Genomic DNA, 25,281 nt, shown 5'->3' on the forward strand with positions numbered 1-25,281 from the left:
CACACACACACACACACACACACACACACACACACACACACACACACACACACACACACACGCACATGCACACACAAGTCTGCCTTATTCCAGTTGTCTCCTAAACGCTCTCCAGCAACACCCCATTCATTCACATGCTCACCAAGTGTGACCTGCTGCCCTGGATTACGCTCTCTTACTTGGTCACACATATTTGCAAACACACAGAACATTTGTATGTGTGCATATTGATGCCCCACGTCACACATACATTTAGACAACACATGCAATAATAAGTTGTCTGCACTTAACAGCACTGAGAACACTTTGCTGCTAAAGTACTTTGGATTCAAGACTAAGCTCAGAAAGGTGGAAATTAAGTTAAATTACTGATGTAAAGAATTGGCTCAAGTTTCAAGTTGATGTTGATATATCACTATCTGAATGGCAACAATTGTAAATCTTTATGGTCAAAATGCTTCATGCTTTCATGCTTAAAGTTTGCTAGTGGGTGGGTGTAGGGATTGAAATGGGTCTGTCTGTCTGTCAGTCAGTCCACCACTGTGATCCAGACTGAAACATTTGAACATTTTGTGCAGACATTCATGGTTCCAGAGGTTGTGTATCACTGACTTTGGTGATTGTCTGACTTTTCACCTTATATCACTTGATCAAACTTTTTACTTTATCCAGTAAAATATATTACAGTCTGCTCGATGGATTAGAACAACATTGTGTCACTCACTAAACTGATCAGGTTGTTCTGAGGTTGTTCCATCAAGCCACAAAGTACAAAACTCTACCACTGTGGTCACCGTACAAAGACTAATGAATGACCAGGCTGGTGCACTTCCTTTCTACCTGATCGGTTTCCCGTAAACCTAATCTAGAATGGCACACAGTGGGCACACAACCCAATTAAATTCCACATTGAACCCATGTCTGTTTGCACATAGTTCTAAAACTATTGAATATACATGTATCATGTATTTGTTATTGGATAGTTAAGCCTAAATATGCATTCCTAAATCACATTGTGTCCTTACGTCTTGCCACTGGTGAAATAGGCAAAAGAAATCTCATGAAAGTCCAAGAGCAAAGACACTACAATGTACAGCTAGTTGGCACTTTATCTATAATCGGACCTTGGGTATTGCTTGAAGAGTGAAGGGAGTATATGTGCAATTAGACAGGCACTATTCTCATAATGGTATTGTGCAGGTGTAATATGTGAGGATGGTCAGAAATTCCTCAACACAGGGGTGGGTGGTGGGGGACTGGCACCAGCTGAAATCCTGACAAAAATATGACAAATGTTAAGATTTTCTTTTTTTGTCTGGTCGACTGGTCTTAATTGTGTTTTATCTTTTATTACAACTTCTTTCAATTGTTTTTTTTTATCTTATTTCATTTTATTTTCAACCCATCCTCCTATATTTTATGTCTTGCTTTTTATCTTTATTACAACTTCTTTTAATTGTTTTTATTCTACTTCATATATATTTTTATTTTATTAACCTAATCCTCCTGGAATGAAATGTGCTTTAGATTTGCTTGCTCGCTAATAAACTGACGTGCACGCGCGGTCAATAAACCAGATGCTAGGATCACTGGCGACACCTCGGGAGCGCGCGCTGTCAGTTGCGTTGACTTGCCTCGCACGGGCGCGCGCACGCCTCGGCCCTCCTCCTCTCGCGCCGCCACGCTGGGCTCGTGCACCTTTTTAAAGCAAACACGCGCAGCGGGTCGCTCGCACTCTGCCAGAAGACAGGACCCGGTGAGGAGTCGCTCTTTCGTCCCCCCTCTCTCCTGTCGTCACCCCCATTGTCCTGGTTGCTTTGCTGCCCTGTTTTCTTTAGTTCTTCACGGTCAGCCACCTCCAGTCATGTACCGGTATTTCGGGGAGCTGCTGAGCCGCTCGGCGGGTAGCGCCCTGGCCTCGGGGTGCGTGGACTCCGCTCTCCCGGCGTCCGCGTCCCTGATGCGGGTCCGCCACTATGCCGACGCGGCCGACAAGCCCGACGACCCCAACTTCTTCCGCATGGTCGAGGGCTTCTTTGACCGCGGCGCCTCCATCGTGGAGGACAAGCTGGTGGAGGACATAAAGACCAGGGAGACCCCCGAGCAGAAGAGGCACCGTGTGCGGGGCATCCTGCGCATCATCAAGCCCTGCAACCACGTCCTGAGCTTGTCGTTCCCCATCAAGCGGGATAACGGAGAGTGGGAGGTGATCGAGGCGTACCGCGCCCAGCACAGCCAGCACAGGACTCCCTGCAAAGGAGGTAAGACCTGCGGGAGACCCCCGACCGGCCCCTCTGCTAGTTAGCCCCAGCCGGCTACTTAGCATGAGTTAGCAGCAACGTTAGCCACTTAAAGGCACAAAACACAAGGAAGTCAACTGCTGCAAATGGAGCTCACCGCAACACACACACACACACACACACACACACACACACACACACACTCAGCCACTGGCTTCATCCGGAGCTAACCGACCTCACATCCGAGTATAAACTCTGGCTGCTTAAACTGAGACTTTCCGGGTAGTTTACAGTGACCTTCCTGCTCACCTGTGGCTGTTGTTTGCTAGCTTGAGGGCCACCAGCGAGCTAGCATCACCCTGTTTATCTACTTCTAAATCTATCAATCTTAAGAACGAACTTACTAATGCAATAGTTTTGACATAATTTTCTCATTATCCATTGGTCTGATCTCCAAACTTGGATGGATGCACCCGTTATAATCTAATTCCTGCCATCACCAACGTGCTCTATGCTTATTCTAATCTAATGTATGGTGTGATGGAGAGGGCAGAACCCAGTTATGTCATTGAGCATTTCCAGCTTTAGCATCCCCACATTTGCTGCACAGAACACATGGTTGGACCCATTGCGCATGTCCTTTGAATCAAAGAAGGCTGAAAAATCCCAAAAGCAGAGCTAATACACTGATTATGATCCTCCCCCTTGTATATGCAAATACTCATCTACTTTATGCAGGAGCTGTCAATACTGTGTGTCAGGCTCAAGCAGAATATGTTATAATATAGAGGATATTATGTTCACTGACTTATGCTCCGTGGTTCAGAGTTCAAGGTTCAGAGCCGGAGCATTATGGGTTTTCTGCTATAGTGCACTCTGGGTAAATTGTGAGTGGAGCTATGATGTATAGGAAGACGGGAGGTGTGTCAGCCTTGGGGAGGGGGGTGGTCGTGTTTCCAGGCACTCCTATTTGTCAGCGGTGTGACAGGTGGGGGAGGGGGCTGTGGAGAGGAGGCGATCTCAGTAGAAAAGAGGCATACCTTTCAGTCAGCGCAGTCGAAGGGCATGTTTGAATGGTATGGAGCAGACATTGGCCTGTTATTAACACCACGGAACCCTCTACTGCAGCCGTGTAACGTGGTGAATGAAGGCCTATTCTGGGGGGGAGGCAGATTTAGACTGAAGACGTGCACGTTCCTTGAATGGGCCATACACAGATAGTTTTTTAAAAGGATGCAGTCTGAGAAACTGAGTCAGAATGGCCTTATCTACGTCACCCAGATAAAGTATCCATTACAAATCAACATACCACTTATCAGTAATGCATCCGTGCACCCATTGATGAATTTGCAGCACCACACACTTAACAGCCAGTTGAAATGCAGGGAAAAATCGGAGTCAAATCAAATCTCAGTTATACTGAGCAAAACTTCCTCGATGCATCTCATGAGAGCGAGAGTATCACTGCAGAGTATCACCACAAGCCGAAGCTGTATCCAAACCCAGCTTGGCATTAGAAATCCTCTATAGCGTTAGTGTTACTAGAACGTGTTACTTCCTGTCTCGCGTTGCTTGATTTAGATCACAGGAACAGCTAACCAGTTGTTCCAATGGTTGACCACACAAATCACTGAAGGTTTTAACTTTGAATTCAAACTTATAAAGTGGCAAAAAAATTGGAAATCGTTTCGCAATTTGCTGGAGTTATACTGTCTTTTACACAATAAAAAATGCCCATGCAGGAATCATTGTGAAACCACAACTTCTCTCTTATCTTAACTTGCTCTACATATACAAAACTGCAGAGCTTATTGATTCAAGTGGTTCAGTAAACATGTCTGACAGGCCCCTTCATTCCTAATCCGATTATAATGGCGGTTGAATAGTGATAGGGGAGTAAAAAGAAATTCATTGCGTTTAATCATTGATACGGTGCACAGACCCTCAGTTGTGGTCAGATCAAAAGTGCAAAGGCTGTTTCTGTGTGCGCACATGGTCATGCTCCAGCTTTAAGGGCCACATAGAGCAACAGCTGCTTTCTACTGAGTGAGCGTCTGGGGCTATATGTGATTCTTGCTTGTGCCACATAGCCAGCCTTAGCATTAACAGCTATTTACTTACCAGTTAAACACAAGCATTGTTAATTCGGTATTAAATTTCATTCCATTACTCACCAGCATCTGTCACTGTTAATGTATATTTGTGTTACTACTTTGCTTCTCCTGAGGTTAGTATCCTAACCTGCTATCCTCAGTTTGGTCAGCCCATCTTGTCACTTTTTAATAGTGAGCCATTGTGGTCCAAGCTGCACCTTCAGCATAAAATAATCTCATTGTTTTCACACTTCCAGAGTAGAGTTTCTGACAAGTTGCTCTACAGTACACGCCACTCTAGATCTGTTTAGTCAACATCCTTCTCCTTTCTGTGCAGAAGTGGAATAGATTCTTGGCATAAATTCATGTCACGTGGAAAACACAAGTTCAGCAGTTTGTGAAAGTTGCATAGGTATGTTTATAGAAGTTAAAAACCTTTGAATGGACTCAGACTTGCATATATATATACACATACACATGAAGAGTTATGTGGTTGCTGAAGAAAAATCAACAGGATTAAATGGGTATTTATGAAACAACTAACTATTTTAAGATACAATCAACCAAACACACCTTTATCTTAGCCAAAACTTGCTTTAAAAGGAGTGTAGCAATGCAGCCAAGCGGCTCTGACTCACAAAGCTCCATTTTGTGAGGTCTTGTGAAAAAAATCCAACTCATCTGACTGCAGTGGAAACTCTGAATTTCAGAGTGGTCTCAGTTTATATGAAAAAAATCGTTCCTCCCCACTCAGAGGAATGTGTTTACAGACGTGTTTTGATTCCTTGTTGCTGGGATCGGCTGTTGGTTGGGTGGATAGATGGTTGGTTGGATGGGGGATGGGTTGGCAGCTAGGCTTATTCTTTTTTTCCCTTTTTAATTTGATTACTGTGCCCGAGATTGTCCTCCACGGTCGGCCTGAGGAAACTCAGCTGATCTGTGGATGAATGGCGAGGAAGATGAAGGGGAAACCACAACAGCACTCCACAAGATGGAGCTTTGTTTTCAGGATGTTTGATCTTTTCCTCGTCTATTCCAAAATCTCAGTAATAACAGACCCGGGACGAGAGGCTCTGACTGTGTTAACACAAACATAAATGATGCCAGTAAGTGGGATCTTGCCCTTCCTGTGTTTTTTTGCTCATGGTTGGAACACATGCAATGACACACAGTGCTTTCTTCTCCATTCTGCAGTCCCCTCTTTGTGGCGTTTGCCCTTGGATTTCTCCACGTAAGCTAACTCTGGATATGCTATATTTGGTATCACTGTCAGTCTCTCACACACACACACACACACACACACACACACTGTGCCGGTATGGCCTGGCCGGCAGCTGGCTATTTGATCTCGTTTTTACGCTGTGCTGGGGTAGACCCACACATGTTACTCTTGCAACGGCAGTAAAGCCAAGGCAGCAGGAAGAAATCACTGCAGCTTGCGGGCTGGGGTCAGAATGGAGGGCTGGGATTGGCTCACTCGGTCTCCACCCGCCCACCTCCGTTACTGTGGCTGTCAGACACAATCAGTGATCTCTGACCGGTTTATGTGGTCTTGTGCAATTGTGGAGAACATACTGCGAGCAAGCATTGGTCCAGTCTTTGATAGTATTATTCTGTTGTTGAGATACACATGTGATGGTGTTTGTGTAGGCCATTTATTTTAAATATTATTCTGTAAAAATACCAAAACTCCATTTGAATGACTTGAATATGATCACACATCAAGCCCTTTTTGTGCATTTTCCTTTTTTCCAGTTTTTCTTTGTAAGGTTATCATGTTTTAAACTTCCCTCTGTATGTTTGTGTGTTTCCTCAGGTATCCGTTACAGTCCAGATGTGTCTGTGGATGAGGTGAAAGCCCTGGCCTCTCTGATGACCTACAAGTGTGCCGTTGTCGGTAGGTATTGAAGTCTAAGCTTTCCACAAAGCCTCTTAGTTCTTATCCCCTGATCTCTACAATTTCTTTTTGCGCTTTCATCTCTTTTACATTTAATGTTCAAAAGCAATCGGGACCATTTGACAGCATGTTAGGTTATTGGTCATGTAATGCTAGCAGAGAATAGGAATCAATCTTTAATTTTGCCTCGTTGTCTTCTAACTACACATTAAAAATGCAGCTCTGCATGCGTATGTTATCGTCTTGTGTGTTGGCACAAGCATATCTACAGTATGTTCCTGTGGTTTATTAAGCTGCATTATTTTTTTCCTCCAGATGTGCCGTTTGGGGGAGCCAAAGCTGGAGTCAAGATCAACCCCAAGAATTACTCTGTAAGCCTTCTAATGTCAGTCTCTCCGCGCCTACACTTAACATGCACATGTGGAGATTTACAGCAATGTTTTGCGTGTGTGCTGTAATGCTTATAGGAAAGTGAGTCCAAGATGAGATCTTGAGGCTGGCAGTCATATGCGGAATATCAGTTTCGCTGTGTGTCTTTCTCACATCCAAACAAACCCCAGAGGATGACTCAACCAAACAAGAATGCACAAGCCAGGGCTGCAGAGTCTCACCCCTTCGTGTTGTATTAGTCCTCCATTGAATGGAGAGAGATCGAGTTTAATTTTTATTTAAAACCTGGAAGAACTGTGGTGCCAGTAAATGAAGATAAACAGTGCAATGTTCACATTCTTTCAGTGAGGATTCCCAGCCTTTTATTTGATTGATGATAGGGAATTTAGTCCATCTATTGATGGCTACTTTGAGATGAACAGATTTAAAGTTCATTGGCTGTTCTTATCAAAATAGCTGGAGCTTCTTTCTAAATATCTGATTGCCATATTGCTTTATATGGAACTGCCACTGTGTTTTTATTGACCTCTACTGTCTGTGTGTCCGTCTGTAGGATAATGAGCTGGAGAAGATTACAAGGAGATTCACCATTGAGCTGGCCAAGAAGGGATTCATTGGTGAGATTCTTTAATCAATAATCTTAAAACTTGGTACTCGGAAAGTTAGAAACGGTTTTATAATTTTTTCTGTGAGTGATTATTTGTCGTACTGCTTTTTATTTGTTTGTTTTGAAAGATTAATGTCTGGTGTCCTTGTCACTGTTTGTTCAAAGAGGTGTAGTGATGAATATTACCTGAGGGAAGCAAATATCTCCTGTCATCTAGTGCTGTTTATTCAGGCTGGGGTAGCTCAGGGTGTGCCTGTGTCAACTGACGAGAGAAACAATAGTGGTGTCAAAAGAAAGAAAAGGGATTGAGATAGAGTTTCACTGTGAATCTCATGTTTACAGGTGGAAAAACCTGAAATGAAAACGCCTATATTCTGTATGCAGCGGTGGAAAATGTAGTTAAACTTTTTAGTTAAGTAAAAGTAGCAATACTACTGTGCAGAAATACCCTCCTACAAGTAAAATTTTGCATTTACCAGTGGGTATAACACTTTAATGTTGCGGCTGGTAAAGATGGGGATAATCTTGATTACTTTCAACAACACCATACTTATGTGTTTTTATTAGTAACCTGAATCTGCAAAGTAACTGAAGTTAGTAAGGAGTAGAGGAGTAAAAAGAACATAATATAGGGAAGAATTAATTTAAGTATTTATTTGAAGAGATGGTGGTAAACATAACACTATTATAGAACTAAAAACATTTTCTAAAATTATTTTAGTTTCTGCAGGAAGTTGTAAGATTAGTAGTAATTATGTTGGAAGTTCACACACACTCAGATCAGCAGGTTAACAGCCCCCATACGGGCACATTCTTCAGCCCTGCCTGGATGCAAGTTAGTGTTTATAGTGTTCTGTGCAAACAGCACTGAGTAATATAACAGTCTGTTATTTGTGTATATTTTATATGCTTGTAAACATACACAGTTGTTTCATTTGGTGAGGTTTTATACAAGGCCCTTCACTGGTGAATTCGTACATACACCCTGGAGGTGAAGCAATACCCACTGCACATTCTCTACTCTATTCTGTCACTGAGTGTAACATGGTCAAACTGCCCCTATTGAGAGATTGGCTCATCCTTTTCTTACTCTCAGTACTCCCCTCCCCCACCTCTCTGCATGCCTGCTTCTGTTTTTGGACCTTGTTCCAGGATACCAGCCCGAGGGCACATGTATATACAGTATGACACAATGTCTTGTGCTTCATGTTTCTGTCATCCGATACCGTGCTGTCAATGACAAAGTTCATTCAAATTTGTTAGGATCCGCAGAGGTACACAGTCGCTGGCATACTTTACAATACTCTCCCCTCTTTTCCTCTCCTACACAATCTCTGTTCACCAGGACCTGGCATCGATGTCCCTGCCCCAGACATGAGCACAGGAGAGAGGGAAATGTCCTGGATTGCCGACACATACGCCAACACCATTGCACACACTGTGAGTTCTCAGACATAGAAATCTGTGTGCTTCGACTGGTTCTTTTGGTACAACTCGGAAAATGGGCCAAATGGAAAAACAAGGAGTGACTCATGTAAACCACGAGCAGTGGTTTCCTGCCTCTCCCTTCCCATTAGGGAGACATTCCTGCTCTCTTGAAGTCAGCTTTGCAGGCAGAGGCCTGTGTGTTTCTCTGTGTGTGCTATCAGTTAATCCTTCTGCTATCAAAACCTCTCAAACAGGTGTTATTTGATCAGAGATAGAATATATTTACCCACGTTTGTGTGTATTATCAGAATGTTCATATGCTTATAACAACTGTTAAAAGTTTCATCCAATTGCCACAAGTTATAATTCTCAAAGACTCACACGTGGTATTTATTTTTAGCACGTTTTAGGTCTGGGATATTCAGAAAAGTGTTTGGAAAAGCCAGCTGCAGTGTTATGAGAATTCAAATGACCCTACCAGGGCTGGACTGAAACGATAATTCATGGCAGGAATTTGACTCCAGGCCAAACTTTTGCAAACCATCAGACTGCTAACTTTGTAGGCTAATTCTGTTCTGATGTGTTGAACGAGCACCAGACTAGTTATAAGTTTGGCCACTATGTTCATCTGGAAGGAAAGTTATCCAGTTTACAAAAAAATAGGGACTACCAATGAAATATGAAAGCATGTGGGTTCAGTTATAGATATTTTAATTATAGGAGAAAGTGGAGGCCACACGTGTACAGTCGTAGCAGAAAATCCCACTGTAGCTAAGTTAATATAACATGAATTGACGGGCTCTCTCTGTCTTACTCTGAATAAGGGTAAACAAAAATCACAGACTGGCTTTCTGGCCACTACTCTTCATTCTTCTGACCTGTCATCAATAATGGATGATGATTATTATTGATGGTCGTTACCCAACCCTGCAACAACAGTGTGGCAACATGTCTTTCAGCTGAAGCCTTTCAGAGGTAGCCTTTATGCACAGCTAAAGTTAGTCCCTCCCTTATGTAGAATCAGATATATCATTGGTCCTCTTAATAAAAATAGTGCTCATTTTTTCCTGCGCTCGTTCATTTTTTTTTTGCCTTTTTTGGTTACCAGTGAGTCGACCAGGAAATGGGGTTTTGCTAGAATCTGTATCTTTTAAACAGGTTCCTCAATGGCTACTAATTGTTTTGTTGTAATTTTATGAACTCACAATCCAATATAGGGTTTCATGATCTATAATTAATATACATCAAGCACCCTTGCATATCCATGTCATTAAAACATTATTAAATCCCACTCCTTTCTCAGTGACACTTGATTCCCCTTTCCACTCTAGTTCTTTAACCTCCTTTCACCTTATACAGTCACATGACCTCTGTTCCTGATACCCCTGGCAGGACGTAAGAGTGTGTGAAACACTCCTGCTCTGGGTATCTGAGTGCAGAGGATTATGTGTAATGAGTAGTGTGCGCTGATGTTCTGTCAACCACTGTACTGCCTGGAACTGGCACTACTCAACCTCTTAGTATAGGCATGCCAACACGGCCACCACATGCTTTTTTCAAAACTCTGACTAGATTCAAGAATTCATATTAAATTGAGAATGAGTGAAAGCTTGAAGCTTTAAGAAAATGGTAACTATACTCGTGCTGTTTACATAATTTTCTAGTCTATAATGTTTGTCTTCTGACCTTCCTTGCCCGTGTTTACAGGACATCAACGCTCATGCATGTGTGACAGGAAAACCCATCAGCCAGGGAGGAATCCACGGACGTATCTCAGCCACTGGCCGTGGAGTTTTCCATGGTATCGAGAACTTCATGAATGAGGCGTCCTACATGAGCATGGTGGGCCTGACCCCTGGCTGCCAGGACAAGACCTTCATCATCCAGGTACACAAACTAACGCCTGCATGTGTGGTTTGATCACAGTGGAAACATTTTGCTCAAGGGGAAATGTACTGTCAATACTGCAGGGTTTAAGATTTCATTTGAAAGCACAATGAGGGGGCTTTAGAGCTGCGTCTCAATCAGAGCCGTGCCATCTGTTCTAGTCTGGCCCTGATCTCCTCACACCAAGCTGCGGCAGGGAACTGAAGGAGTTTCCCTTCTTTGTTAATGGGAAATGATTCAAAGGAAGTAAGACTAATTAATAGTCTTATGGGAGAAATGAGCCTGCTCTCCTTCCCTAATTCCGGCTTGTCGAGCATAAAAAAAATAAATCTGTTATGTTACTGAACTTGATATTTTAGTTTTTTTGGTCTTTGTGTGACGGATTAAATGTAATCAGTGGAATGCTCAGATCATGAACATTTATTTCACATAACGCAACAAAATGGAAAAGTCTTAGAGGTGTTAGAAAGAAACAAAGGTGAGTTACAAAGAACCATGGGAAGGGCTTTCTTTCTTTAAGTGAACCATTCATTTAAACAGTTCGTCTTTAAGAAGAGAAGCAGCCGTTTCACTTCCACTCGTCACATGGCAGCACCTCGCGTGTGGTGGACACAAAGACACACTGACACATGGCAACCTCTCGACATCGGCCTCTGCTGCTTTCCTCGACTACTTTGGGCATTTACCACTTTTCCATGACAAAAACTATAATCTGACCTTCTTGATTAACGACCCTGTATGTTGTGTGTCTGTCAGGAGGGCTGCACCCTCTGTAACCTTCTCACACGTAGAAGAGGTTGTGCTTATACTTGTTTGCACCTGCAATTATTGTTTCTTTGTTTTATACAGATTTTCAAACAGGCAAATTTTTCTCAGCAGTAATAAAACAATTTTAGATGTTGAAAGGAGATGAGGTTTGTGGAGAGGGTATTCGAGTGATGATGGGGGTAAGGGGGGGGGGGGGCACTGAGGAGGTGCAGAGTCGGCGACAACAGCTGAATCATGACGAAAGTTCAGCTTATCCCTCTGTGCGTGTGTATGTGTGGATTACGTTGTGCTGAGATTAGATTTGTTTAGCGATATATTCGTAAGAGAGGACAGTGCAGATCTTGTTTTTACTCACATCGCCATATGTAGCCAGTTAACTGAATATTACCCAGAAAACATCCTGTGTTTTTATTGTATCTATCCTGTCTCCATTTCTCACCAACATAATCAAACATACTTTACTTGTCTGACGTCTCCTTTTAGCTCATATTACAGCATATGATGATGGTGGTGTTATAACCTTAGCAGTCCACATGGTGGCACCAGAGGATATAGTTCCTTGGAGCTGAGCTATACTTTATGGTTGAATAAAATTGGTATTGTGTGTATATATATATATATATATACATACATACATACATACATACATACATACATACACACACACACACACACACACACAATATGTTTGCTATTTATATTATTTAATGATTATCTTCTTGCCGTGACTTTTCACAGGGCTTTGGTAATGTGGGTCTTCACTCCATGAGGTACCTGCACAGGTTTGGGGCCAAGTGTGTGGGCATCGGTGAGATCGATGGATCCATCTACAACGCAGACGGCATCGACCCCAAGCAGCTGGAGGACTACAAACTGGTACCAGCACAGTTTTTGTGTCTTACTGATTCATTCTCTTCAAACAGGACTTCTGTCATTTGGCATTTCTTCTTCCGGAAATAAACATTATATTTATCCTCCTTTTTCTTGTGTCTCTGCAGCAACATGGCACCATTGTGGGCTTCCCAGGAGCCAAACCCTATGAAGGGAGCATTTTGGAAGCCGACTGCCACATCCTGATCCCTGCTGCTGGAGAAAAGCAGCTCAACCGTAATAATGCCGGCAGAATCAAGGCCAAGGCAAATAATAATTTTGATCTACCCTTAAATCATTATGTGGATTGATATGAGTGCAGTCATCTTAAGTTCCGTTTGTTTGTTGTAGATAATTGCTGAGGGTGCCAACGGTCCCACCACCCCAGATGCCGACAAGATCTTCCTGGAGAATAACGTCATGGTCATCCCTGTAAGTGCACACGCACACGAAGTAGAACATTTCTACTTCGTTTTTACACTTCCTCCAGTCTTGGTTCTTCTCATCTGTTTTGTTTTACTTGTAAAATTAATAACATTAAGTGTTAATTTCAGTGTCTTTGTTTGTCAGAATCAAAAAGGATTATTTCAAACAGGCAGATCAATCTGAGTGAGTGTTGTTTTACTCTTCAGGACATGTACCTGAATGCTGGTGGTGTGACAGTGTCGTATTTCGAGTGGCTGAAGAATCTTAACCATGTCAGCTATGGAAGACTGACCTTCAAATATGAGAGGGACTCAAACTACCATCTGCTCAGTGAGTACAAGACGACTGCTTTGTAAATCCTGCACAATCTACCGACAGCTGAAACAAGCTTTTAGAATACAGCATGAAGAAACAAAATAGTCTCCTGATATCTTGTTTACCTCTCCCATGTTCTCTCTTATAGTGTCTGTGCAGGAGAGTTTGGAGAGGAAGTTTGGCAAACAGGGGGGACCCATTCCCGTCGTACCCACTGCTGACTTCCAGGCCAGAGTCGCTGTGAGTAACATCTACTGTTATATAGCATAACAAATCAATAAACTGAACAGTTAAATAATTTGAATAAACGACTGGCTTTGATAGCATCAGGAAGTGCTTTCCAGTAGAAGTAAGTTTTAAGAAGAGACTTGAAAGATGACACTGACTCAGACGACTTAATATCCTTGCGCAAGTTGTTCAAGAGCTTCGAGGTCCAGACTGCAAAGGCTCTGTCCCATTTAGTTTGTCATCTGGTCTCTGGGATAGTGAGGAGACCTGAGAGGAGAATCTCATGCTACGCAAAGGTTCATAAGAGATTTAAAAGTCTAAGATTAACCATTTGTTTAACACTCATTTGTCTTTGCAGGGTGCCTCTGAGAAGGACATCGTTCACTCTGGATTGGCCTACACCATGGAGAGATCTGCTCGGGTAAGTGAACCCGCAGGTGCCATATTTAGTTTAGTAAACTGAGATGAGACATTAGACTTCCACATCAGGGATCTGCAAATGTTTGTTGGTTCTCAAGCTTTCTGTCAAAACAGTAACATTTCTATCGACCACTAAAAATACTCAGTGTTTCACTGTATCCATTTTGATTTGAAGTAAAGTAATCAAATCTCATCTCAAGTGTAAGGATGCACAAATCTGACTTTGTTCTTGATATGAATTCAATATATTGGTGCTCAGTAAAATCCGTAAACACCACAACAGTGTCAGTTTTGGCATAAATGACTTACTGTAATTAATCCATAAACACTTAATTTTATTTAGTTCATATTTTTTTTCTTTCTCATCTGTGTTCAGGCCATGATAATTGATTATGTCTTTGAGATATTCAGGGACTCTTGTTATATGTACTTCTTAATAAAAATGTCCCTCCTGCCTTTTCAGCAAATCATGCGCACAGCAAGCAAGCACAACCTGGGCCTGGACCTGCGGACGGCCGCCTACGTCAACGCCATCGAGAAGGTCTTCAAAGTCTACAACGAGGCGGGGCTCACCTTCACATAAACAGCCAATCGCCACCCGCACTTCCCGCCCCCTCTACCCGCCTGCTATTGATCAGCCTCTCCTGGCATTTTCCATCCATCACACAGCCTTCAGAACATATCGCTGTTTACGGCTGCTCTTTGGCTCTTTCTCTCACACACATGCGCAGCTACACATTGGCCAGCCTGGTATTTACCCTGTGATCTTTGTGCCGCCGATATACTGAATCTTTATCTCTGCTTGAATCTTGCCAATTCCTGTTTTGCTTCTGTTGAAAAAAATGAAGATAGAGCTCCGTCCTGAGAGACAATGGAAAACCCCATCCCTCCCTCAGACCCCATATACATGTTAATGGTATTGTTGTAAGGCAGCCATGTTCAAAGCGCCCTTTATTTTTTGTGATCGCTGAATGCATGTGTGACCCTCCTGTTGCAGTCGTCATCACTACAGATGCCTTATTTCAGATAGAGGTCTGCTCTGAGAATGAGCAGTTTCACTTTAATAAAAAGGGATTCAGATTTAACTTCATGTGAATAAAAGAATAGTTTATTACCCTTGAGTTTGTCTTCTCACTCTCACTGAGGTGTAAAGGTTAGAAGTGAAGTTGCCAAGGTTCAGGATTCCCAACAATGATGTAGTATTTTTCTCCTGTAGTTTTTACCTTTTCAAGATTAAAAAGATGCTCTCCCCATCTCCTTGTCCCTTCCTTCTTCTTCCTCATGTCCCCGCCGCTTGCTCTAATCTATAAAAGCAGCTTCTCCCTTATTCCTCCACTCGCCAAGAAAGGAGCAGGGTGGGAGGCGAGGTGTCACTGTGACCGCCTGATCCCTGGTTTCATTATTTTCTCAATTTTAACCGTCCAGTTCCTCAACATACAAACCATTTTGAAGGAAATTACTTTTTATTTTTATTCATTTTGTGGAAACCAATAAAATGTTGAGAAAAATATGGGCGTGTCGTGAGTTTATTTTACTGTAGCATCAGGCAATGACTTGCTACCAACACTGCTTAGAAGTAGCATACTGGGTTGATGCTGTTCTGGGTCAAGAAATAGTCCCAGCATGAAACTCGTGCTAAAACCAGTCGTCATAATTGTTCCTCTTTTTGTTTTGTACAATTTAAACATGAATTACAACAGACAAATTATAATGCTGTATGCTCTGAGTTGTTTGAGCTGTTTTTAATGCTAAGCTAAGTTAACCACCTCCCCGCACAGACAAAATAATACAAATACTCTTATTTCTAAGTTTTGATAAGAAAGCAAACAAACATCTTTGTCTGGGACTGGTAGCTCAGTTTTGTTCTGTGGCCCCTTAGCGAGATAATCTGGCCCCGACTATGTGATAATAATAATGTGATAAAACCTTATATTTTCATTCAGGCACCTCTTCAATAAACTCTCCACACTGTAGCTGGATTTCAACAAAACATTTTTAATTTCACTGGTACTGTTTATAAAATCAGCGAGTCTGCTTTGATGCCAACTTAAACATGGTGTGTGTATTTGTGTGTGTGTTGGGGGGCGGGGGGTGTTGTTTAGACAGTGTGTGTGTGTACATGTTAGTGTGTTGAAGTGTATGGTCTGTGTGTGTGAATGTCAGATTGCTTAATAAGGCAACATGCAGTCATCAGTTTCCATTGGCCTCAAAGTAAAAACACACACCTGCTCCAGAAACACACATACACACACATTGCTGGCTGAAACCGTTCTACGTTAACACACACATATACGCACACACATACAGTGCATACTGACGCGCACACACAGACGAGCAGTGGAAGGTGGCGTTACACTGTGACGAGAGGAGGGAATCGCCTGATTGGCTGAGACAGTCGAGCTGGTCACAACACCAGTTAGTGTTAAAATTAAAACTACCCCTAAAAATCCACTACACATCCCAGAATTCAAGCTGTACACAGAACTACACACAAAGCTGAACTACAGTGAAAACACAAACCCTCATCCTGCGCTCTCATTGGACCGATTCCCTTTTATTGAGTGATTGTTTTCATCACAGAAATCTGAATGACATCCAGGCTGCTCACTTTTCCTCTTTGACATGCAAGCCAGTTTCACAAACACCAAAAAGCAACTACATGATAATCAGAAATCAACTGCTCATTTTCCCCTGAAAACACATTTTAAACCCCATATTTTCCATTTTAATTTCCCTCTAAGTCCAAGTTCATCCTGACCTGACTCTATCTTTACAATGAAAGAAACATTCAAACCCAAGACTCTGTTCTAAATGGTTTTTGCAGCATTTTCCTGCACATTTTCCCCCGAATTCACCCTGGTGCATTTGGAAACTTTGATATCCACTAATTGGCTTGAACATATAAATATGAACACATAATTTTGTTTGCCTAAGTTGGAGCAATACTGGTTATTTCAAATGGGAAACACTGGGCTGGATTGGGACAGAAAATAGGAAGATATTCAGGATTTCCAATCACCAATTATAATTTATTATTCAAATATCGTTGTTTGCAGAGAGATGCCCCTGTCAGTCAAATCGGATCAAACCATCAGTTATCGATTGCAGCTTGTATGTGAATATTTAATATCGATTAGAAGAATGAGCCCTGTGCGTTATTTTCAGGTGAACAACACTGTTAATAACCCTGTTTCTACACGTCGAGGCGAGACACACACTTAAGCCATACAAAGCCACACGGAAACAGCTGCTACTCTACAGTTTCAACACGTGACGAGTCGTTCTACAAAAATCTCTTCATGCAGTCTACCGGGGCTAACTAACTACTGCACACACACACACAACAGAACGAGATCCGCCATCAACGCACGATTCCCTGCACAAGCGTCCGGAGATTTATTTTATTTTGTTTCATATGCCACAGCTGCACATGCACACACACATGAATATATATATACTATATATATAGAATATAAGCTTTGGACACGCAGGCACACAAACAGCAGCTCACATCCTGCCTCAGTCATCAGTTACTGCTGTGGACTGCAGTGCAGAGGCCTGAGTGGAGTCTCACAACCATGATTTCATTTCTGACGGATGACACTGATCTGGTCAGCGTGTGCGTCTGTGCTGGCGTTGATGGTATGCACTGTGTGTGTGTTTCATGCGTGTGTTTAATGAAAGTGTGTCTCTTTTTGTTTGTGTGTGTGTACGTGTTGGTATGTGTGTGTGTGTTTGTGTGTGAGGTTTCCCTATAGGTTTGTAGGCGTGGGGGGGCAGTAACAACATCAGGGCTCATATCAGGACGACACTAACACACAGGTGAGTAAGGGGGGGGGGGTAAGACGGGCAAGACGGGCAGTGGAGTAGAAGCTACAGGCTGCAGGGGGTCAGAGGGTGGAGGGGGTGGGATGGGGTGGGGAGGCAGGGGTGTGTGAGGAGGGGGAGGAGGGGGTGTGTAGGGGGTGGATACAGGGGCTGAGGTGCGGCATCTGGAAGAGTCTGTTTTAGTTGATTTTGGTTCCGTAGAGTCACAAAAAAATATGTCGAACATCTGGAGTCTGCGAGGCGAGGGGGGCCGGGGGGGCTGCTGGAGAAGACGGGAGGCGGGTGGGGGGGTCCTGAAGACAACTAATACCCCTGGAAGAAAGGAAAGAAAGAAAAGATTAAAAGTTGCATCACATCGTAAAAGTAATGGGCACAGGTATTACACATCAAGATCATTTTACAAGTACATTTACTCAAGTACAATTTTGGAGTACTTTTTCTAAAGTATAAGCTATTTGCGTTTATTTGCTGCTTTTACAACCTGGGATCCCTTGTTGCATTTCAGATGTGTTCATCTGTGGCAATTGATTTCATTTTAATGAATCATAATTTTGCTTATTAATCTGCAAACTAACCACAACTGTCACATGAAGTGAATGTTGTTAAAAAAAACTACAATATTTCCCCTGGAAATGTAGTAGAAGTGAAATATTAGTTACTAATGCTGCACTTAGCCGCACACGCCACCTTTAATTTGATCTGACTGAGCTGCTGCGTATTCATAAGCCGCTCTGTTTAAATTCCAGCAGTGGCCTGACTTGTTTCCTTACCTCTCCTCCTTCGCGGCCCTGCTCCATCCCTCCATATTCTCCCTGTAGGACAGGAAGAAGTAGGATAATGATAAATTAGACACAAAAGAGAGGTGGAGGCTCTTCTGTGACGATGAAAAGAATGAGGCGATGGGCAGGGCGGAGGGCCAAAAGCACTATCGACCACCTGTCTAGCTTTTGTTTTTTCACCAGATGTGATCTAACGAAGCAGATACAGGAACCATGCTGTCCGGTTGACTCAATAACTCTTTATTGTCATGCTTAAAACACTTTCCAGGGGGTGTCAGTTAGTTGATTAGAGATTTACAACAATGTAAGAGTGAAAGGAAACCTCCACCTGCCAGGCTCTAGGCACACAGGGCTGGTTCAGCCTGAGCGGTGCATGAAGCTACTGAATGAATGAGGAAGATCCATGAATTCTGCACTTGGGACTACATGAAGGAGCTACATGGTTAGAAATGAGCAATTTTAGTGTTTATCGTTGCCTAAACCACGTGAATGAGCAAGCGTCTGAGAGGTCAGAAGAAAGTGATCGCAAAGTAAGGAAGTTGTTAGATATTGTGTTGTATTTTCATGCTTTTATACTGTCATTCAGTGAAAGCTTTTGTCCGAAGCCAAAACCCTGCAGGTATTTGTGTTTGAGCTCTTTCTACTCTCCTCTCTTGACGCTCACCCAGTCTGTTGTGGGCTGTTATTATCTAATATACACTGGATTACCAGTTTTTTAGGTACACCTGTACAATTTAATGCAAACCAAAGCAACAAATCCAGTGCAACAAATCCCACCTCAAAACGGTGGTCTGACTCATTACATTACATTGTACAGGTGAGCCTAATAAACTGATAACTCTGTGCGTGAAGCATGCAGAGTTTCCCCTCTTTGTCTCTCCTTCACCCGAGCCCACCCCGGGGACGACCTATGACCCCCACATTGCTCTGTCCAATAGGCACCTCGTATACAGGCTCCTCCTATCAGGAAAACACAGATGAGACACAAACAGCATAGACGAGAAAAAACGTGAGAACGACAGCGACACAGACACGTGACACGCAAAACACAGAAACACAGAAACACAGAAACACTGCCACAAAGACGTGCATGAAACACAAACACACAAACGTTAGATGCTCATACATCTAACAGGTTTGACAAGTCTTCAAATCATAATCGTGCAAATTACATTGACCAATCTTTTAGACAGAATTTTAAAAATCCTAAATTTAATCATGACTGAAAACAAAAGAAAATTATGAATAAAGTGCAAATATATAAAGAGTTAGATATAAATGACCTTTTATGTAGAATATATTTAGGATTTAAATAGAAAGAGGATTTTAAAGATGACACTTTAAAACATAAAATCTGCATTTTTCTCTATTCTTTTAATGTTTCAACATTAATCAATTAATCAAAGATTTTAAAAAAAATACTAGTAGATAAGCAATAATGTATTTATTCAAAATAGATGAAAATATCAAAACATCATAATTTGATTTTAAAAAAGTCTTCATGCTCTCTTATGGTGCTACTGGTGGCAAATGACCTAAACCTGTTGAAGCCAATTGGTTTCACCCAATGTTGCCATGGTTACTGACCTGGTTGATCAACCCGGTTGATGCGGCGACGTTCTCTACGCCCTCCACACCCGCCTGTGACACCTCGTTGGTCCCGGCAACCGCTGCGTCTCCCACAATGTTGGTCTGGTCCACGGTCCTGTTGGCCACTGGTAGGAAGAATAGAGGACGGTTAGTAGTGACACACACACACACACACACACACACACACACACACACACACACACACACACACACACACACACACACACACACACACACACACAAACGGACGATGTCTCTTTCCGTACGTAAAGGCCGCATACATGAGCCTTTAGGTGTGTAACCTTGGTGCTCCCTATCTATTTAGGTGACATAATTAAAGTGGGTATTTCCCCCCCAATGGCCGCAGGGGGCCCATTGCAGGCCCACGCTACAAAACATGCTTAAACAGCCATAACACAAATGTGAAATTTATGCTTTAACGCAGCCGTTTTGAAGTCGATTTTTAAATTATATTTAAAATTCATATTATATATTCTCATTTTATATTTTATACATTTTCATATTTTTCCGTTTTACAACAATTCAGAGTAACTGGTTGTTTTGCTCACGGTCTGGTTAACTTCCACCTCTGCCAAAGAGCAGCACACAGATGTTTCCCTGAGCTTTTTTACAGAAACATCTGGGACTGTCTCATCAAATAATAAGCAGAGTGGAGGCTCCTGTGCTGTACTATCCAGTATTTCCACAGACTGTCTCCAGCTTTTCAGCAAAAGCCTCGATGACATGCTACTGCTGTTCTCCTCTTTGCTGCAGGAGTTGAGGAAACACCGGATCTAAACACTGGTTTCACCCTGAGCAAATATATTTTTCAGGTAGGTATCACCTGTAGAATAACAAGCAGACATCTGTGTTTCCCGTACAGATTTGGGCTATGGCTGAGTTCATAAATGGGACGACACACCTACACAACGTTCCTTACCTGTGTTTACTGATGACACAACTCCCTCCTTTGTCTTATTACCTGTGGGTCAAAGAGAGAGATTACAATCACCTTCATGCACACAACTTTCACTACAGGCACGTAACATTGAAACAACATGTTTTATATTTCTTTTTTTAAAGTTTCTGTCAATGTATTATTTATTTTGTGAAAGATCATTTATTTTGGGTCTTTTAATCAGTGAAATGTCCATGATTTTGATCAATTACGGAATTAAACTGTGAACCCGACCGATGATGTAATACATATATTGATTATTGACGTAGTAATGAGAAGAGAAAAAACTCATCACAATGCCCACGTTAGATATCGTGTCTGTGTAATAAAGTGATGTTGTTTATGACATTAACAGATTATTCTTTTATTTTTATAAGAACATTATTAAATTTTCAACAAAGTCACAGGAATGATCACAGAACTTTAAATTATGTGCTAACCCAAATATTTTTTGTTATCTTTAAAAGCCCTTCTCTGCTGCTGCTGGCTGCAGAACCGTCCCGAGAGTGTCGTGTTAGCAGTATCCATTACTCTTTCTAAAAATACATTTAGAGACCTACTTTTACTGACGTGCTTTCCTGCTTGTTTAAAGTGAACTTGTTCTTTTTTTTGTATTCGTCTGCTTGGACTCATACATTTTCCCTCAGTTTGTATTTTAATGGAGATATTTTAATTGGAATGGCATCTCTGTGTTTTTGTCTCCCTGCTCAGCAATCCTATGCTGATTATAGTATGATCTGGAGCAGATTAAATCGTGGTTATATAATCTGCCTGAGTGAGGGATAGGAAGAGAGAAATATCTGCTGTAAATGATGAAAGGGAATAATGGCTTGAAGGCAGAAACGAAGGAAGGAGATAGAAGATAAATCTGCAGAGTGAAATGCGCACACACTGTTGTGTCTTTGTGCTTTTCACACGGATGCACATGCTGCCATTTACTGATTCCTGCATCCATTCGTCCTCTCTGTGTGTGGCTGCTGCTTCCCTCCATCTCTCTGCACACTCCCCGTGGTACATGAGCCACGTGCCTGAGCACTGAGCAGCACTGCAGCACAGCCCCGACACACACACGCACACACACACACACACACGCACGCACACACACACACACACACACACACACTGCAATGACACAGCTTCTTTCTCTCAGCCAACAGAGGGAGCCCTGTGAGTGTCACTTGCACTTGTGTATGAGAGCCTGTGGTGATCCGTCTTCCACCATCACAAGGAACAAACTGTGATCTATGGGAGAGGGTTTGAAGTGTTTGGAAGGAAACCGATATTTTTTCTGTGCAAAAAAAAGGATGCAATTCCACTACAGGACCCTGCTGTGTATGAACAAGAAAGCATTTTTAAATAATCCTGATAATAAATCATAATCCCGATGAAAAGCTGCCGCGATAAAGGAAGATTGCACGGATTAGAGTGTGTGAATGCTTTTTCCTATGATGAAATAATGTATTCAATTGACAAAAATATGGTTATTTTCATATGGAGGATTTGTGCTGTGGCAAGTGACCTGTGATTAATGAATTATCATATCAGTATATTTGCAGCAACATAGAATATTTAATATATGCACTGAGATATCCATATGTGTGCACACCAACATTTTCTACATATGCACAGATGAAAAGGAAGAGGTGACACCTATGACGTAGGGAAAAAAGGTTGATGGATCCTTTCCAAGCACAAATCCTTTGCTGTAAAATTACTGAAGCCATTTTTGAGTGTCTGCGCAGAAAATTAGCGCCTATAACCTTTTTTCTTACATATTATTGTGAAGGAAAATCAGTTCTTTAAGGTGCAATTTATTATTTCATTAAAAAAAAATTGGGGGGGATTCTGATTAATAAAACATAGGAAATACATATTGAATCTTTAAAAAATAGCCCAATAAACTAGTACATTGTGCTGTGTGTCCAGGTTTGGGCCTGCGTGTGAGAGCGAGCGTGCCGACCTCGATACAGTGTTCCCACATTCACATGCTGACGTCTGCAGTCTGCTGCAGGCAGATACGCTGCTTTATCGACCATCTTCCCTCCAGTGATCATATCAGCGATCCCTCTTTTCTCTTTTCCCACCTCCTGTGATCTGCATTTCCATTTTCTTTTTCCTCCCTTGTTCACTTGTTCCTCCTCTACCCCGTCCTCTCCTCCCTCCTCTCCTTTACCTGAGCTCGGCACCACCCTGCACTCCCTGGAAACATCAAGGCGTCATTTTCATTCCACCTCCTCCTCCTCCATCATCCCTCCATTGCTGCACGTCACCTGTCCCTCTCTGTCTGTCCCTCCATCTGTTCATCCAGGGAGCCATGCACGAGACCAGAGGCACAAATCTTCGCGTCTGACATAACACCCCTCCCTTCTCTCTCTCTCTCTCTTTCTCCATTTTTTCTCTCTCTGTCTCTTCCCCCTGCATCTCTCCATCTTCCCTTTTTTCCCTGGGATGGGTGGTTGGAGATGGGGGGTTGTTTAAAGAGCTCTGGGGGAGGAAGGTGGTTAGTCATCAGAGCGGCGTGCACTGGCAAATCCTTTGGATATATTTTCTTTCATGGTGGGGTGGGGGTTGCATGGGCCAAATGCTGCAGTGCTCAAGTGATCCTTGCCCTGTCTGCTTCACCTCCCTCTCTCCCCCTTCCTCACTATTTTAGATCGTGACATTGACTCTTGCATGGATGCAATTTCCAATTTTCCTCATCCCCATTAAGATTTTGCTGCATGACAGTGGATGGGAGTGCAGGAGAGGTGGACTGACGTAGACGTCCACAAACTCCTCACCCGCCTTCTTACTTTTACACCCCCCTCCCCCCCCTCCCCTCTAAGGCGGCCTAAAAGCCTGATTCTCGGGGTAACCTTGAGATGTGACGCAGTTGCTGCTACAGCTAACGTAAACGTGCAGGGACGTGCAGCGGGCCACACGGCGTCTGAAGCATCTTTGAAAAAGTACTAATTCAATTTCTTTGACTTAACATGTCCTGTCCTCGTATACGTGCATTTTTATTGTGAATTTATACATTATTTTTTAAAATGAATGTTCAATGTACCACAAAAATGTACTGGAGCAATGTACATGTAGGTCAGCTCTTAAAATTTTAAAAAGGCACAGAAATGGAGTCTCTGGGGACTTCATCCTCTGCAAACCGCTCCACCAACCACTGAGTGTGCATAAACCAGGACGGTGATAAAAGCCTGAGGCAGTGACATCCTGAAATCCTGCAGCATCCCTCCTTCCGCCTATCTTTTACTCTTTCTCTTTTATTCTTCCCATCCCAAGACAAACCAGTCCTCCACCAGTTACCGTCCCTGCTGCCCGGTTGCAACTTTTATTATCATCTCTCTCTCCATCTAAACCCCCCTCTCCATCACTCTGTCCATCCCTCACTCGTTCACACCCCCACCCTCTGCCCTGCACCAGTCCTGCAGCAGGATCCTGCCTCTGCTCACTCGTTTGCTCCTTTTTTCTCTCTGCTCCTCCTGCTCCTCCCTCTTCTCCACTCACCTCTCACGAGTGTCCCAGACATGGACACCCATGGGACCCCACCTCAGGAAACACACGGTGCCACCACACACAAAGAAATGAGTTAAAACTAACCGATAGGACATGTTACCTACCTACATACATCACCCCTTCCTTGGTCTTGGCTGCTGCCTCCTCCATGCCTGCTTTGGTCTTCTCTGCGGCGGCCACCACTCCCTCCTTGGCCATGGAGAACCCCTTCATCAGTACATCCATCTTGGGTGATGAGACGGCTGGGCTCCCCTTCTCCAAACGGGCCTGGCTGGCTGACTGGTGCTTACAGTGGATGTGCAGGAGGGATGTCAGGAGAGTGTTGGTCTGCGTGAGTGAGTATGTATGCGTGTGCCGGTGGCTCCTCCTCCCTTTGGTGCTGCACAACAGACGGTTTGAGAGGACTGTACAGCAGAGCTACAGCACGCAGACTGAGAGAGAGAGGGTGGAGGAAACGACGGGTACGCACGAGATGGAGAGAGGAGGAGGAGGAGGAGGAGGAGGAAGAGGAGGGATGGCCGGATGCTGCAGCATTTTCAAGTCATGCTGCAGCCCCGCCCCTCAGCCATCCCTCTCCTTCCCATCCATCTCTTTCTCCTGATGATTCTCACTCAGACTCAGACGGCACGCTGTTTGCATATTTTTTGATTGGCATGTCGCTCTGGACACACCTTTCTGGATGCTGAGCTTGTGAGAACTGTTACATAACCGGCAGGGCTTTAGCACTGGCGATGAAGAGGATTTTTTTTTCACATCATATGGTTTTGACATGAAATCTGTGATTGAATTTAACACAGCTTGTCCAAAAGATGTGATTACTGAAGCTAACCTTTAAAAAAAGATATATATATATATTACGCATAGAAATAAATTGTATTTATTTATTGTATGCACGACTTTGTTTATGCATTATGCAGATTTTGGGATATAATATCATGAACTCCCTCTGTACTGAGTTAAGAGAGACAAAGAAAGCACCTGCTGCCATTTCTGTTGTTGGGAGAGAAGAGAAATTGCTTTGTCATCTCAACCTGAATGAGTCACAAG

At 42.9% G+C, this 25,281-nt stretch overlaps 2 protein-coding genes across 4 annotated transcripts; one reads left to right on the top strand and one right to left on the bottom strand.

Moving 5' to 3' along the window:
- The first annotated feature begins 1,700 nt into the window (after positions 1-1,700).
- Positions 1,701-15,074, top strand: glud1b (glutamate dehydrogenase 1b). Its single transcript, XM_034570734.1, has 13 exons — positions 1,701-2,261; positions 6,150-6,230; positions 6,546-6,601; positions 7,174-7,237; positions 8,573-8,667; positions 10,363-10,542; positions 12,049-12,186; positions 12,309-12,446; positions 12,532-12,612; positions 12,813-12,936; positions 13,070-13,161; positions 13,508-13,570; positions 14,033-15,074. The coding sequence occupies exons 1-13, from the start codon at positions 1,865-1,867 to the stop codon at positions 14,150-14,152; spliced, it is 1,629 nt and encodes a 542-aa protein (XP_034426625.1). The 5' UTR covers positions 1,701-1,864; the 3' UTR covers positions 14,153-15,074.
- A 469-nt stretch (positions 15,075-15,543) lies between these two features.
- sncgb (synuclein, gamma b (breast cancer-specific protein 1)) lies at positions 15,544-24,796 on the bottom strand. Of its 3 annotated transcripts, none has more exons than XM_034570741.1 (6): positions 24,339-24,796; positions 20,707-20,748; positions 19,764-19,891; positions 19,119-19,233; positions 18,168-18,209; positions 15,544-17,709 (listed from the first exon to the last, which is right to left on the bottom strand). In XM_034570741.1, the coding sequence occupies exons 1-6, from the start codon at positions 24,457-24,459 to the stop codon at positions 17,381-17,383; spliced, it is 777 nt and encodes a 258-aa protein (XP_034426632.1). In that variant the 5' UTR covers positions 24,460-24,796; the 3' UTR covers positions 15,544-17,380. The 3 variants fall into 3 exon arrangements, with proteins under 3 accessions (XP_034426632.1, XP_034426633.1, XP_034426634.1); XM_034570742.1 differs by having other exon boundaries at positions 19,119-19,136; positions 24,339-24,778; XM_034570743.1 differs by lacking the exon at positions 19,119-19,233 and having other exon boundaries at positions 24,339-24,767.
- Between the last annotated feature and the right edge of the window lie 485 nt (positions 24,797-25,281).

This window comes from Hippoglossus hippoglossus, chromosome 19 (genome assembly GCF_009819705.1).
Source record: "Hippoglossus hippoglossus isolate fHipHip1 chromosome 19, fHipHip1.pri, whole genome shotgun sequence".
NCBI lineage: Eukaryota > Metazoa > Chordata > Actinopteri > Pleuronectiformes > Pleuronectidae > Hippoglossus > Hippoglossus hippoglossus.